This window comes from Nicotiana sylvestris, chromosome 6, assembly GCF_000393655.2.
Source record: "Nicotiana sylvestris chromosome 6, ASM39365v2, whole genome shotgun sequence".
In the NCBI taxonomy this organism is placed as follows: Eukaryota; Viridiplantae; Streptophyta; class Magnoliopsida; order Solanales; family Solanaceae; genus Nicotiana; species Nicotiana sylvestris.
The window spans coordinates 62,130,500-62,148,051 of NC_091062.1; the positions used below are offsets into that span (position 1 = coordinate 62,130,500).

A 17,552-nucleotide genomic window follows, 5' to 3' on the forward strand; every position below is an offset into this window, starting at 1 on the left:
TTTTCTCCCCATCCGCAATCTCTCCTAACCGCCTCGAGGTGTTCCTCTACTATTGATGAGATGAACCTCGATGCATGCTCCCAATGGCCCTGAACATTGGGTGGTCTCTCTATTGTAAAGTCCCTCCTCGAGACAAAGCATCTTGAGGTTAGCTCACCAAACGCCAGGGGTGTACCACCGACCGAGCGGGAAGCAGAGGCGAAACTCTCCTCTTCTTGGTGAACGAATTTGGGCGTAGCAGCCATTACTATGGTGAAACAAAAAGAAGGAGATAAAAAATTAAACGAAAGCTTTGAATTAAAACGATGGAAGCACTGATGCAAGGAAGAAAAACTCTAGAAGAAGGATAGTTGATCAAAATAACAAAGTCCTCAAATGAGAGGAAAGCAAGCTCATATATAGAGCAAGCGACGACTTTTTGCCTACTTTGAAGGCCAATTAATTCTGACTAGGCCATTGTCACTTTTGGGGAAGTGTGCCAGAGGGACCACCTCGGTCACTTCATGGCCATGTCATACGAATGACGTTGTCATACAACGTTCGAGGGGTCGAGATTCCCATATCAACCTAGCCTCGAGATGGTGCCCAATCTTGAGGATCTCTGTTACTATAATTATGGGCTCCAAGGAAGCATCAATATCAATCTAGCCTCGAGATGGTGCTCAATCTCGAGGATCTCGGTCAATATAAATTGGGCTCTAAGGAGCTATCAACATCAGTCTAGCATCGAGATGGTACCCGATCTCGAGGATCTCTGTTGCTACAAAATGGGCTCTAAAAAGGCTATCAATCTATCCTCGGTATGGTGCCCGATCTCGAGTGTATCTATTATCCCAGGTATAGGCTCTAAAGAGCTGACATAAAAATTCAAAAGATTAGTTTTGCATAAGCAATGAAGAATAAAATTTGAAGACTTGAAACAAAATGGTCTTTTTGCATTCTCGAAAATATATTTACCGAATGTGTCTTTACAAAGCTCCCCAAGGAACCCATATACAAAAAAAAGGAAAAGAGGAAGCAGAGATGACAACACGATTCTATTATTCACCCTCACTACTGTATGAATCACTTCCGTAACCCTCATCCGAAGTAGTTGAAAGTGCTGATTCTTCCTCCAAGGTTTTGGCTTTCTCGATCTCAACAGAGAGATCGACACCTTTGGCGCTTGCTTCCTCGAAGGCCTGCCTCATAGCTTGCAAACGAGAATGAGAAATGGCCCAAGGCATCTTCTACTTGGCTTTCTCGGACTCTCTGCCCGATTCAAAGCCGCCCACGGTATCAATTTCTATAAGGTTCTCGACCCCAAAAAATTTCAAATTCAGGCCCTCCGAACTCGCCAGCCGTGGATTCGCCGGCACGGACTGTACCCTATCCAACTTGAGGCTTAGGGACACATATGCTTCATGTTCCATTCCTCTGGGAATGGCATCCTATCTGTAGGGATAATGTCCGAGGTTCTTACTCTGATAAAGCGGCTCATCCATCCCTGATCTTTATCCTTATCGGTGTTCGCAAAGAATGTCTTGGTGGATCGATGGTGAAACTTGATTAAACCCCCTTGGAAGAGATAGGGGCTGGACAATTTGATCAAATGGTTGAGGGTGAAGGTCACTCCCTCGACCCGATTGGAGAAATATCTTAGCATGTAAACAATTCTCTAGAAAGAAGGATAGATCTGACCGAGTGTCACTCGGTACTAATGACAAAAGTCAAGAATCACCGGATCTATCGGTAGGGAAGAAGAATCTACATGGCTTAGGGTTAAGGGGTATGTGTATACGCTGAGGAAGCCAACTTTGTGTGTTGCTATGCTTTCCTCAGCTTTGGGGATCTCTACTTGCACTGCCTCCCCCCATCGGCAGTCTATCTTTACTCTCTTCATGTCGGTCACCACACTGATATACCGAGATATGGGCTTGTATCAGCCCGGTGTAGAAGGGGGTTTTTCAATGGTAAAATCGGAGACTATATCAAAGTGGCCAGGAGTACATTTCTCAATACTTGGAGGTATTTTTTGTTTGCCCTTGGATGGGCGTGATAAAGAAGTGGTGCCCTCTTTCCAAGGTATCATTTTGGAGGTTTTAGCCATAACTGTAGCAAAGTTTCTAAGAATGAAAATGAAGAGGCTAGTATAGAGAGGAGATAAATGTAGAAGATGGTAACTCAGCTCTGAAAACTTGAAGATATTGTAAAAGTATGAATGACAAACAATTGAGTTATTTATAGAAGCCGTTTGGGCAACATTTGAAAAGTGGAAGAGTCGAACCAATAACGGTTCGTGGGCTTCTTGAGAATCATGTTGACAACAACCTCTCTGCAGCCTTTGAGTCATGTCATTTAATGCTCTGATGGGCTGATGTCATGATGGAAGTATCGAAGAGGCAAGAATTCAAGACCGTTTCTTATCATTTTTACTCTAAGAAACACGGGGACTATCTGTATACGGCTAAAATTGGAGAGCCCGATTTTATGATCATTGTGACACTCCATAGCCCATCTCCAGAAGGCTCAAGGCACTGCTCTAGGTTCGACCCCGAGGGTTCCCTATTTTTGACCTCGGGGCAGTGCAAATCGATAGCTATGATGGACAAGCGGGAAATTCCCAAGGCACGTGGTTAGAGCTGACCAGGTCTACAAGAATAGTATAAGTTCGTACCGTGACATTAAATGGATGTACCAACCGTATATGTTTGTAATAAATGTACTTGTACTATGTTGGGATTCTCCCTCATATATAAAGGGGACCCTTATCATTTTGTAACACACATGATATTGAATACAAGAAGAAGAACATTCTCTGCTCTCTAACTTAAACGTTCTCCATTATCTTTCCTTTGATATATATTACTTACATTTATTGTGTTTCATTGATTGTTCCTCATCTATTATTCATCATTGATCATAAAGATCCATTATCAAGGCCCTTAGGAGTGTTAGTTCTTCATCGGTCATCCCCAGTCAGGTATTTTAGCTCGACCTCGAGGCCCAGCGTAGGCCAGCTCGAGACCCCGATTCATCCCAATTCGTAGCCATCCGGTTTGCATAATATACTGTCCTCAAGCTCTTATCTCATTTTCATGACTCACACTTAGCATCTATTGCTTAACAACTAGCATTTCAATAAATCACGTATTTTTAGAACCACAAAATCAAATCTAATTGTAATTACCATTTTCAAGGTAAACAAAGGTGAACTCCCCTGCTTCCACATCAACCAATGCATTCCCTGTTGCTAGGAAAGGCCTTCCTAATATTATCATCACCTCATAGTTTACTTTGCAGCCAAAAATCACAAAATCCACAGGCAAAATAAACTTGTCAGCCCGGACAAGAACATCATCAATAATGCCAAGCGGCCTCTTTATTGTTCGATCTGCCATTTGCAATCTCATTGAAGTAGCTCTTGGTTGACCATTACCCAAAGTTTTGAATACAGAGTAAGGCATCAAATTTATAATTGCTCCCAAATCACACAAGGCCTTTGCAAAATCCGCACTCCTAATGGTACATAGATTGGTAAATGTGAAGGAATCCTCAAGCTTTGGAGCCATCGAGTGCATAATGACACTTACTTGATGAGTCATTTTAATGGTCTCACAATCCATAGATCTCTTTTTAGTTACCAAGTCTTTCATAAACTTGGCATATCCCAGCATTTGCTCAAGAGCTTCTACCAAGGGCACATTGATCGACAAACATTTCATCATCTCAATAAACTTCTTGAATTAGTTTTCATTCTTCTGCTTTGCAAGTCTTTGGGGTAAGGTGGAGGAGGCCTTGTCAAGGGAACCTTGGCTTTAGGCATTACCATTTTCGGTATGTTTATCACGTGTTCCCTAGACGGGTTCATGCCATTTTGAGTCTCCTCCTCATTGTCATGAATATCAATTCTCACCTCACCATCCAGCTTCTCTTCACTCACTTACTCATCAACTATTGGATCATTGTCATTTTGCACTTCAATATCATCACTCACAACTTCCTTTTGCTTGGAGGTACTTGCTTCACCACCTTTACTGCTCCTTGTAGTCACCGCCATTGCATGGACGGTATTGTTCCCACCCTTCGATTTTTCTACCGTATCACTAGGTAGTGCCCTCTTAGGGCGAGTGTTCAAAGATTGCAATAACTGGCCAAGTTGGACCTCCAGATTGCGGATAGAAGTATTATAGGACGCCAATTGGGCATCAGGGTCGGCGTTTTTCTTCATCATTTGCTCTAACATTGACTCAATCCATCCCATCTCATTGTTGGACGAGCTAGGACCTTGGGAGGAAAATGGAGGCAGATTGTTTGGTTGTTGAAACATTGGAGGCCTTTGAAAACCCGACCCCCGATTACCTTGATTACCGTTATTCCAACCCCCTTGGTTGTTTTTGCCACCACAGTTTCTATTATCACCCCAATTCTGGTTGTTGTTCCCCAAATTGTTGGAGTTGTCGTTGTTATTGTTCCAATTTCCTTGGCCTTGGTTTCCCCAATTCTGATTATTCCCTTGCGATCTCCATTGTTGATTTGGTGCATTACCCCATTGTCCTTGATAGTTGTTGGCATACAAAACTTCTTCACTTTGCTCATCATACCCATTATCTTGGTTCTAACCACTGCTACCTTGTTCATATTGATCTTGATTGCCTTGCATTTGTTGACCATGCCGTCTCCTCTTGTTTACCAATCGATTGACCCCTTCTATTGCGTTTAATTGATTTGGTCCCTAAATCTGCTGAAGCTGTGCTTTGGCTAACTGGTTCATGGTTGTTGTCAACTCAGCTATGGCTTGTTTGAAGTTCTTGTGAAGATTTATGACATGAGGGTCCCCTTGAGGAATATTTTCCCGATTCTTCCAGGATGAGGAAGTGTCAACCATCTCATCAAGAATGTCACAGGCCTCGGCATAAAGCAGCTTCATAAAATTACCCCCTGCTAGCTGGTTCACCACACATTGATTGGTCGTGCTTATACCCTGATAAAATGTCAGCTGGATCATTACTTCAGTCATATCATTGTTAGGTCATTCCTTGACCATAGTTCTATATTTATCCTAGATTTCATGAAGGGGTTCATTTGGCTCCTGTTTAAAAGCTAAGATCTCATCCCTTAATGCAGCCATGTCCCGGTGAGAAAAACTTGGCTATAAACTTGTCGGTCAACATATCCCACGTGGTGATGGAATGGTTGGGTAGTCTTTCGATCCATTCCAAAGCTTTCCCTCTAAGTGAAAAAGGAAACAATCTCAGTCTCAATGCATCCTCCCATACGTTGGTCTGTTTTCTTCCCCAACAGGTATCCACAAAGCCCTTTAGATGTTGTATGCATTCTGATGGGGAGCACCTGTGAAGTACCCTATTTGCTCCAATAAGGTCAACATGACATTTGTAAATTGGAAATTGCCCGCCCGGATCCGGGGCGAGACAATTGCACATGCGTATCCTTCATTTGGAAGCACACGAGGAGCTGCTTGCGGAGGAGCTGGGGGAGGTTCTGGAATTGTTTTACTGGCCTGGCGGCCTCTTCTTTGAGCTTGAGGTACTAGAGGCACCTCATCTTCACCATTATCATCTACCTCCTCCCCCGGGAGAACATTTCCGATAGGAATATTATTTGCCATTTTGTACCTGAATCGATTAACACACACAAGTTAGTAAAACAAAAGGAAAGAAAAACAAGACACACAACTAGTTAGATAGATAGCCAAAACCGTTTAACTCCTCGGCAATATCACCAAAAAGTGATCGACTCCAACCTTGCACCACTATATAATGGCGAGGAGTGGTCGAAGCAGCTTTTACCTGAAAGGTCGGGATCGATTTCCATAGGTAGTTAATATTGGTTGGGAGTTGGGTTTCTATTTAATCTAGCTATGCGTGTTGCTTTTAATTGCATTTCTAACCATGCTTGGATTTGTTTCTATTCTACTTTTAATGCTATTGATTGCTGAAAATAATCTATGTACAATGTTTTTGTAAGAGTTTTCTCAGTTGATGAAAAGCACTAGGGAAGTGACTTACACCTAGGCGAGTATCTCATGGGATCTAAAATTTAGGACAAGCTTGTTATATTTGGGGTCGTGATATAACCTTTACACATAATTGCTCACTCTATACCTCTCGGTAGTTTGAGTGACTTTGCCCTAATTGGCTTTCTCAAGCCTAATTAGGTGTTCAAACAATGCAAGTAAAATTGGCTCAAGTCGGATATTACTATCTCTAGGTTTAACTCTTTAATTGGGGATATCAATCTCTTGAATGCATCCCAATTCCTTGGTAGCCTAATTTTCCTAGACTTATTCCCTCTTTATCAAGAAGAGTCTACATCATAAAGGCACGAATTAGTGTTTGCAACCACCAATTCTACAATGAAACATGAATCAAGCTAAATATCACTAACCCATAAACAATTAAGCCCTAAAATTGACGACCTATTAAATACCTACACTAGGGTTGGGTAACAACCCTAGCTAATAGGTTTAGCTACTCATAATCAAGGTAGAAATCAAAGAGGAAGATAGGATATATGCCATAAAAGTTGATTACTAGAATAAAATCTAAGAAGTTAAGCTAAAACTGCTCTAAAATTACTTTAAATGGTAAAGTACGACTGCTCACGAGCTCCTTCCTACAAAAGATAACCTAAAATGTATAAAATATATATTTATACACAACTGAAATTACTGGACAAAAATACCTATATGGAGGTTCTGCTGTTAGCAAAATACTGGTTGCCTAAGCACATGAACTTTTATGGTCGTGCCAAAACAAGCGCGGACCTCATTTCTTCAATTTTGGACTAGGTTTCATGGACAACGTAAAAGTCACCGCCTCCACATTAGCATCATCCGCAACTGCATAATTTGGACGCGGACTGTGCTCCTCAGTCAAGCTCAACTTGCAAAGTCTCTGAACCTCAATCAATGCTCTCAGCGAAAATACCACCGCAACCGCATTAGGTATTCCGCGACCGTGCTTTTTCATCATGGTCAACGGTTACTGTTGTGCCCCAAAACATCTTCTCTCAATGTCACTTCCGTAGACCGCATTATTGTGGCCACTTCAGTGGTGGACCTTCTGAGGCCGCTGTTTTCCTTTGCGGTCAACGCTTTTGTCTCAGATTTGAACTTGTACAAATTTAACTCGTTCATGAGTTGATTATGTCTTTCTTGTCTTATTTTGACCAAACCCTTCAGACAAGCATAATAAGTGAGTTTTCGAGAATACTTTTACACATGTTTGATCCAAAACTTATGCAAAAGAGAGCATAAGATATGCTAGAATCCATAGTTATCAACCTCATCCAGGGAATCAAAAGTCGTCGATACACAGTTGATACCGAGTGTTCAAGTGTGCTCACGAATGTGTGGAAGGAATTCAAAGGATTACGCTTCAAGCCGAATCAATGCTGCACGATAAGGAAAGAAAGATGTGAAGTATATTATAAATCCCCTGTAGCCTCTCGAAGATCGGTATGGACATCATCCTACCGATCCGCAAGACTCTACTAGACATTTGCTCATGACTTGTAGAACCTATGAACCTAGACCTCTGATACCAATCTGTCACGATCCAAAAATCCACTAGTCGTGATGGCACCTAACCCAACCTGCTAGGTGATCCAACTATCATATCCAAATCCAATAATATTCCATAAGACAGTTTAAATAAGAGAATCATCTAAATCTTATACATTTTCCGAGTACTAGTAGTACAAATCATGAGCTTCTAAGAATAGAATTTAAAAGCCGATATGAATTAAATACATCTTCTGTTTGAAAAGTACATAAACAGAGTTTGAAAATCTAAGGATACCATGAACAAGAGGCAGCTAAAATAGGGATGCAGGCACATATTCCAATCCAACTCTCATCGAACACATCAACATCATCATTCGAGATCTGCACGCAATGTGCAGGAAGTGTAGCATGAGTACAACCGACCTCATGTACTCAAAAAGTAACAAACCTAATCTTAGGTTGAAAGTAGTAATGAGCTGGAACATAGGTTGGGTCCAACAACAATAACCAAATAGAAGTTCACAACAATGTAAAGCAAATAAACAAAGAAATAGCTCAGAGATAAAGTGCTCAGTTTTTCATAGCTTTCCGAAAATAGTTTCGCTTTTCAAGTATACCAATGAAAGCCCCAACTCCTTTACCGAAATCGCCAAGAATATGAGTAAGTTTGAAAACTGTAACTTTACCCAAAAATCCTTTCAACAGTAAATATGATGTTTCATTTTCTTTCCAGATAGCATATGTGAATTACCTCTCTATGCCCACATATCAATGGGTGTAAAAAGTCATGAATGACGTGATACCTACAATATGAGGAAAATGCATCTCTATGCCTGTATGTCATGTGTATGTCAAATGTGTTGCGTCTCACTAATAAAATAATATACATAATCTCAGAGTATCAATTCACTCAATCCTCACAGTAACTTAGGCCTCAAAGTCACTCAGCCCTCACAGTCACTCAGTCCTCCCAATCACTCGTCACTCGTCACTTGTCACTCGTACTCAGTAGGTACCTCCGCTCACTAGGGTGTGTATAGACTCCAGAGGGGATCTTTCAGCCCAAGCGCTATAATCACGGACAACTCACGTGCCGCACGAGCAACTTACGTGCTATAGTATCAAATCAGAATCCACACGAACAACTCACAAGCCATAGTATCAATATCAGAATCCGCACGGACAACTCACATCCTGCACGGACAACCCACGTGCTATAGTATCAATATCCTCACAATCAGACCCTCGTCCTCACTCAGTCATCAATCTCTCCGGTCTCTAGGGCTCTCAATGTCATGAAACTAGCCCAACAATAATGATATGATGTATCAATAAATAACAACTGAGACTAATATATGATATGAATGCATAAATATGACTGAGTACGAAATATCAATGAAATCGGTGAGGTGACAACAAGAAACGACCACTATGGGTCCTAACAATATCAACATAAAGCCCACATGATATCTAGCATGATTGACAACTCAATTAAATAATCACATGGTGAAAACACAGATATCAATGAACTAGGGCCACTAAACGGTGTCAGGGAAAACAATAGAGTCACAATTCACAGGGTACACGCCCACACGCCCGTCGCCTAGCATGTGTGTCACCTCAATACCAAACACACAACACATAATTTGGGTTTTCATACCCTCAGCACTAAGTTTAGAAGAGTTACTTATATTGAACAAGCCGATTCCAACACCGAGCAAGCCAAGCGATGCTCCAAAAATGCCATCTCACGCGTTCTGACCTCCAAACGACTCAAAACTAACCAAAAACAACTCAAATACATCAAACAATGCTAAAGGAACTAATCCCAATCGAAAAAGGTCGAATCTTTAATCAAAAGCCCAAAATTGGCCAAAAAGCCCTACCCCGGCTCACATTTTGGAACCCAACAAAACTCACAAAATCCGACAACCCATTTAATTATGAGTCCAACCATACTAATTTCATCCAATTCCGACTCCGAATGGATGTTCAAAACTTAAAAATTCACTTTATGAAACTTTAGGCAAAACCCCCCAAATTTCACTTTGAAATCATCAATCAAATATCAAAAATGAAGATGGATTCATAAAATATAACCAAAACCGAGTAGAGAATACTTATCCCAATCCATATGGTGAAAATCACCTCCAAAATCGCCCAAATCCGAGCTCCGAAACTCAAAATATGACCAAAAAAACAAACACTTATTTTATATATTTTTCTGCCAGCTATTCTTTCTCGCTTCTCATGCCAAATGATCGCAAAACTCACTTTTGATGATTTTAATGGATTCCTTGTGAAATTTTAGTCAAGTTAAGCTCTTGAATCAATCTATTTGACCTTATAGTGAAGGAGATATGTTGGTTTCAATATTTGAAAATAGTGCATATTTTTAAATACGAACTTAGTGGCAATTTCATAATAAATTTGAAAAATCAGGCAACCCAATTCATAGTAAAATGACCATAAAATCCTCATACGATGTCCAAATTCGATGATTCTTTTTGATATCGCTCCGTAATTATGATGCGGATCTAATGCTTCAATAACAATAGAAATCGGAGCTCCTTTGCTTAATATAGTACCATTTATGCTTGAAGAAACGACGTTGAAACATAAAAAACGAGCGCAACACAATCCAAACCTATCTGAAACTCACCCGAGTTCCTCAGGACCTTATTCTAACATGCCAGCAAGTCCCATATCATAATACGGACCTAATCGAGGTCCCAAAACACACATAAGAAAATCGAAATGATGAATCATACCTCTATTCAAAATCAATAAACTTGAAACTTCAAACTTCCACAGTCGATGTCGAAACCTATCAAATCACGTACGATTGAACTCAAATTTTACACACAAGTCACATTTGACATTATGGACATTCTGCAACTTCCAAAATCGGAGTCTGTCCACGATAACAGAATGTACACTCTCGGTCAAGCTTTCTAAAATTTCAACTTTCGCCATTTCAAGCCAAATTCTACTACGGACCTCCAAATCACAATCCGGACACGCTCCTACGTTCAAAATCACCCAACAGAGCCAATGGAACCATCTATAATCCAATCCGAGTTCAAATGCTAGAAAGTCAAACTTGGTCAAACCTTTCAAATTTAAAGCTTCTAGCTAAGAATCATTTTTCTAAATCAATTCTGAATAACTTGAAAACAAAACCGACGATTCGCATAAGTCATAATACATCATACATTGATACTTATGCCCAAAAACTACCGAGCGAAGTACAATTTCTCAGAATGACTGCTCGGGTTATTACAAATGTCAACTTCCTACTTGTATCTGTGAACAATCTCCTCAATCTTGTATGCCAAAACTAGTCTTCTTCCACCTCACTTCATTACGAAGACTTCTCCAAATTTCTATCATCTAGAGGAAACTGATGTGGGTATAACATCTATGTTGTTCTTTCTGTTTTGCTTCAGTGCAAGGAGATATATCTACCTTCACACGTTGTAGCTTAAATTTCTCAAGGGGATCCGTTTCTAATCTATGTTGAGAAGAATCAGAATATATATTTTCTCCATACTTGCTAAAACGTTTCTTGTGATAGCTATACATATATATTTCAAAATATAAGTGTATCGATCAAAAAGTGAATGTAATAGTTGTAGCTAGTGGATAGTGGGGTCCACCCTCATTTGCCACCACTTTAAAAATCATGACTTGTCCTATAGATTTCACCTTCTAATATATATTAGTTACTTAGTGTTTATGTTACCATTTTAACGTTAGGAGCTGACACATTATGAATCATCATCTATTTTTTAAGTAGGTCCCACATGAACATAAGACTAATCTCTATTTATAATTAGACACACTCACTCCCGCGTGAGTATTGATAACTAATTCCTTGTCCCCGTATTACTTGTATATTAATAATTTTTACTACACCTCCTACACAAATTATCACCGTCATCTGGTATAACACTAGTCTGTAAGCTCTCACACCCAAGAATATTATTTTCAACCATCGTCGTTCTACTTTTAAATCTAAAATCATTTTGGGACTTCATTTTCTTATACACCATGTGCTTTATTTACATACTTGAATATGACCAAAACACGTGGAAGTAAGGCATAAATAGTGGTAATTACTATATATCATATTACAATATTTATTCCCAATTCCTAAATACATGACGTAGTACCCACCTCTAATTATATTACACTATTATTGTAACCAAGTGTTGTACAAAAATTGGATAAACATATGGCCTTTTACCCACTACTATTAATAATCAAGGGTATTTTATAAAATTAGGACATATACTAATACTTCAAAAGTAATATTTTATCAAATTATAATTTTTCCAACTTAATATATGGGGTACATATTTTTGTACTATTAATCCTCAAATTGATAAAAAGATAACTTTCTTATGAAATGATAATTTCTATTCTTATAATAAAGAAATCTCATTTATAAATTTCCTCATATCAAGTGTTTAGCTAAACTTATAGAAAAAATAGTATACTAACAACTTTGAAAGATCATATTTATCCAATATTTATAAAAAGAAAGTACAATATCAAGGCAATATATAACTTTTTCGAAATTTATCAAATTTACAGGGTCTTACATCTATAACTTCATGTACGACCTTAATACTCGTCAACTCATATGGATTACAACGATTCATCCTAATACTAAAGTACTAGATGTTACACTACTAACATTAGAGATCCTTTTTTCATTCTACATGTGTAATCCTCTAGGTGCACACCTAATGAATCACCAACATAATTTACACCGCATGTATATAAGTGTCACTTTCTACTCATTCATAGATATGGTCCATGTGAAATAATAGTCATCCAACAATTCCAAACAATTTATGCACATCCACTACACTTTGCCACTTAATTAATTACACACATAATTAATTTATGAATCTCATTTCACTTAAATACTAATCACTTTTAACATACTTCATATACCTTACTATTACGGTCACATGAGATATAACACTAGTTCATAAATGCGGGTTATTATAGCTAGGAATGTATTTTATCCCAAAATATCAAACTTAGGCGAAATTCATTTTCTTTGATTTGTTTACCCTCTGACCTTCACGACACTTTTTTATCACTTGTTATAAATAGCATAAATACTTATAAATTCAAAAATAATCTTGTCTTTGAACTTATGTTAATTATCTTACGACAAATCCAACGTACAAAAGTACGGGATGTAGCATCCTTCCCGCCTTTAGAAACATTCATCCTCGAATGTTAACTTTAGAGATTTATAATTTTTTTTCTAGAGTTTCCTCTATAAACTAAACTAAAACCCAACCTTCATCTGAAGTCTGGACTATTCACAACCTTTTGCACTTAAGTATCTCGTATCTTCTTCACATTTACCTTACTTACCTTTCAATCTCGCATTGTATCTTCTGTCCCTTTCATAATCTCCCTTCCACAAAGGTAAAAATTATATCCATGCCTTAAAGCCTATTGAGAGCTTCATACTAACTTCTTACGACTCAGCTCTATAGAACGATAAGGAAATAAAAGAAGGATAACATTTCTTAACTGCGTTATAGCCTCTCAATTATAAGTGTGGCGCGCAACTCACCCATAAGTGAGACTCCACTAGGCACGAATTTTTATACTCTCTAGGACACGACCTGATCTAATACCACTTTGTCACACCCCAAAGCTGGGGAGACATGGCTGGCACCCGATGCAGTACCTCGAGTGAACCACTCTGTAACTCATGATTGTTCAACCAAAAATAGAACATACATAGGTCAAGTTGGATAAACTCATTCTTTCTGTGACCATTATGGCCATACCTCATGAGTAACTTTAAGTGGGCAAATGCTATAACATCGATCCTGTAACGACCCGGCCAATCGTTTTGAGAATTTATGCCCCGATCCCCTATTAACTAATTTTTCCGTGTCTTTTTTTTTTGCTATTGTGAATTGTCGGGATGGTTCATTTGGAGTTTTGGAGTGTTTTGGGACACTTTTTTCCAAAATGAGAGTTTAAGTCCTAGAATTTGGACCTTAGTCGGAGCAATGTGAAGATAGCACTAGAATGGAATTACGTCAAATCCGTTAGCTCCGTTCGGTGATTTCGGGCTTAGGAGCATGTCCGGATTGTGTTTTAGAGGTCCATAGCTTATTTATGCTTGAAATGGCGAAAGTTGAATTTTTGTAGTTTCGGGCCGATAGTGGAATTCTTGATATCGGGGTTAGAATTTGAATCTGGAAGTTGGAATAGATCCATAATGGTGAATATTACTTGTGTGCAAAATTTTGGGTCAATCGGACATGGTTTGGTTGGTTTCGGTATCGGTTGTAGAATTTTCAGATTTCAAGTTCATTAAGTTTGGATTGGAGGGTGATTCATGATTTTAGCATTGTTTGATATGATTTGAGGGCTCAACTAAGTTCGTATGATGTTTTAGGATTGGTTGGTATGTTTGGTTGAGGTCCCGGGAGGCTCGGGTGAGTTTTGGATGCTTAACGGATTTGGTTTGGGACTTAGGCTTTTTGCTGAAGATTTGTTGCAACTGTTGTTTTTGCACCTGCGGATATTGGACTGCAGGTGTAGAGCCACAGAAGCGGCTAGGGAGCCGCAAATGCAAAGATGGACTTTGGCAACAGGAACCGCAAGTGCAGCTGGGGGACCGCAAAAGCGAGCTCACAGATGCGGCCCCAGCCTGGATAAGTGGCCTTCGCACATGCGATGATTTTTCCGTAGGTGCGGGACCACAGATGCGGCCTCATTAGCGCAGAAGCGAATATCGCTGGGAAGAAAAGAGGATTTCGAGGGTTTGAAAATTCATAGCACAAAATTTGATTTGGAGCTTAGTGGGAGGCGATTTCTCGAGGGATTTTGAAGGAGAACTATTGGGTAACTAATCCTAATTCTAATTTGATCATAATACATTAATCTATTGTTGTATTCCACATCTAATTAAAAAATTTGAGGGTGGAAGTTTGGAAATTGGGGAAAAAGTTCCCCAATTGCAAATTTGAGGTTTGAATGGAATTAGACGTCGGATTTGGATGATTTATATACGAGTGAACTCCTGAGTGAATTGGTATTCATAATTTGTGACTTTTACCAAATTTTGAGACGTGGACCAGGGGAGGATATTTGGGCATTTTCCTATTTTCTTGCCTTAGCTTTAAATTCAGTAGCTAAATTAGTTGCTTGTGGCTATATTTACGTTATGTAATTGATTTGATTAGATTTGGGCCACTCAGAGTTGGATACTCGTGGTAAGAGCGTGATTTTAGATTGATTTGAGCTTGGTTCGAGGTAAGTAGCTTGCCTAACATTGTGTGAGGGAATTCCCCTTAGGATTTAGTATTGATTGATATATGAATGTCGTGCACGTGAGGTGACAAGTGCGTGCACGAGCTGTTTTTGAAAAAATGCTATTTCATTAAGTAAATACCTATGTTTTCTTTAATTGGGCAATACTGTCACATGTAGCCATCTTGTTTAGCTAGTAAAGCATGTAAATGTGCCTTAACTGTCTTATCTGCTTTACATGCCTACCTGGATTCTGTGTAGCATGTTTAGAGTAAGAATTTCCTATCTTCTTGATACACGCTTAATTAGAATTGTAGGTTTTCCTTGTTGAACTGCTGCTTATATTGAATGAGTTGTGTATTTACTTTGAGACTACAGAACAGTATTCCGGGAGATCCCCTTGCATATTTATGTTTGGGACTATGGTACGGTATCTCAGGAGATCCCCCTGTACTGGATATTTCCTTTGGGATTACATAACGATATTCCGGGAGATCCCCCTACACATTTATGATTTGGGCTACGGGACAGTATCCCAAGAGATCCTCTGTACATTTACGTTTGGAACTACGGGGAGGTATCCCGGGATATCCCCTGTTGCTATCTCTGTGTACTGAATTAATATTTCTATGTTTACACGGCCAAAATCGGAAGAGTTTGACTTCGGGGTTATCATCTCGAAGGAGAATTTGGAGTATGACCTCAAGGTTCTCCCCTTGAGGGAGCACATCAGAGGTCGATTTCGGAGTAGCACAAATCGATGACCGTCATGGAAAGACAAGAAAGCTCCCAAAGATACGTGGTTAGAGCTTACCATGTCTGCAAGAATCGTACAAGTCCGTACTAAGTCACTATACAGTTGTACCAGTAGCATTTCCTCATCATTATTAAACATGTACTATGTTGGGATCCCCCCTCATATATAAAGGGGATCCTTGTCATCTTGTAAGGGTCGGCTCTTGGCTAACATATCTGTTCTTTACATTTATTGCTTATTCTTCCATTATTAATTCATTGTTCATTTATTGTTCATTATTAACCGTAAGAGGCCACCCCTAAGGCCCTCATTATCATTGATCCTCCATCGATCGCTCGTCGCTATTAGCCCATCTAGACGTCGAGATCCTGCTCCAGCCAGCTTGAGGCCCAACAATGTAAACCTATTGGTTTGCGTTTCTTATTTTCTTTACTCACACTTAGCATCTATTGCCTAACAACTAGCGTTAGGATAAATCATGTATTTTTAGAACCACAAAATCAAATATAATTATAGTTACCATTTTCAAGGTAAACAGTTTGGCACCCACCGTGGGGCTAAAAATAATAGTGATTGTTTTGGAGCTAGTTTTCTGATAACGCACGTTTCTCTTCACACTTTTTCTTGTCAAAGATTCTTTGATTTTAGGCTTAATCATGTCTAGCACACAAAATGCACCTCCTTACAATAGTGAAGAACTTGGAGAAATAGCGGCATAGGACTGGGTGTACCACCTGTAAACCCCGAGGGAGTACCAAACGTGGAGCCAATTGATATCAACTCCCACAACGTCCTAAACACGGAAGCAGGCACAAACCCCATAAGGAACGGATGCAGGGAAGTCCAGGCTGGAGGCCAAGAAGCCCGAGGAGTGGTAGAAAGAGGAGTCAGCCTCCAAGTAATTTTTGAAATGTTGCAAGCACAACAAGTGGCTATTGCTCAGCTGCAAAGTCAACAAAAAACCCCAATCACAGTAGCACCGGAGATGACTCCTCGAGTCGAGCAGGTACCGAAGAGGTCAAGCAACAATGGGTCAGCGACAGACCCCACTATTATGAAGATGCTCGAAGACCTCACCAAAAGAATTGAATCAGGAGAAAAGAAGATAGAAAATAACGACAAAAGGGTGGAGACTTATAACTCGAGGATCGATCAGATCCCCGGGGCTCCTTCGATTATAAAGGGCATAGATTCAATGAAGTTCATGCAGAGGCCATTCCCATCAAGTGCGTCTCTGAAGCCTATCCCAAAAAAATTCTAAATGCCCGATGTCCTGAAGTATAACGGGACCACGGACCCCAATGATCATGTTACCGCTTATACTTGTGCTATAAAAGGGAATGACTTGAAAGATAATGCAATTAAGTCCGTCTGTTTAAAGAAATTTGGAGAAATATTGTCAAAGGGGGATATGATGTGGTATCATGACCTACCCCCAAATTCAATTGATTCATTCGCCATGTTGGTAGACTCTTTTGTGAGGGCACACGCTGGTGCCATCAAAGTCGCCACCATGAATTCCGATGTCTTTAAAATCAAACAAAGAGAGAACGAGATGCTAAGGGAATTCATATCTCGCTTCAGATGGAGCGAATGGAATTACCACCAGTCTCCAATGACTGGGTAGTACAAGCCTTCACTCAAGGCTTGAATGAGCAAAGCTCGGTAGCTTCGAAGTAGTTAAAACAAAATTTGATCGAATATCCTACCGCGAACTGGGCGGATGTGCACAATAGGTACTAATCGATCTGGGTCGAAAACGACCAATTGGGAGCCCCCTCGGGCTTAGTATATCCTAGCAGGATCTTAGCAAAAGAACAAAGGTTTATAGAAAGGGAGTCAAGATCGAACAAGGAAAGATACCGGTCGTATGTAGAAGATCGAAGAAATGCACCAAGGCGATATATACCTTGATGTGATCGGAGAACAGATCGAGGTCTTAGTTCCCGGGGACTCATGAGTAAAGCCGATAGACACATTGGGCCG

At 39.7% G+C, this 17,552-nt stretch overlaps 1 protein-coding gene across 1 annotated transcript; it reads right to left on the reverse strand.

Moving 5' to 3' along the window:
• Positions 1–3,155: 3,155 nt before the first annotated feature.
• Positions 3,156–3,707, reverse strand: LOC138870691 (uncharacterized). Its single transcript, XM_070148523.1, has one exon. The coding sequence runs from the start codon at positions 3,705–3,707 to the stop codon at positions 3,156–3,158; it is 552 nt and encodes a 183-aa protein (XP_070004624.1).
• Positions 3,708–17,552: the final 13,845 nt, after the last annotated feature.

Bases quoted from the DNA above. Each gene is read 5' to 3' on its own strand.
- LOC138870691 (XM_070148523.1), bottom strand. From the start codon at position 3,707: ATGATGAAATGTTTGTCGATCAATGTGCCCTTGGTAGAAGCTCTTGAG.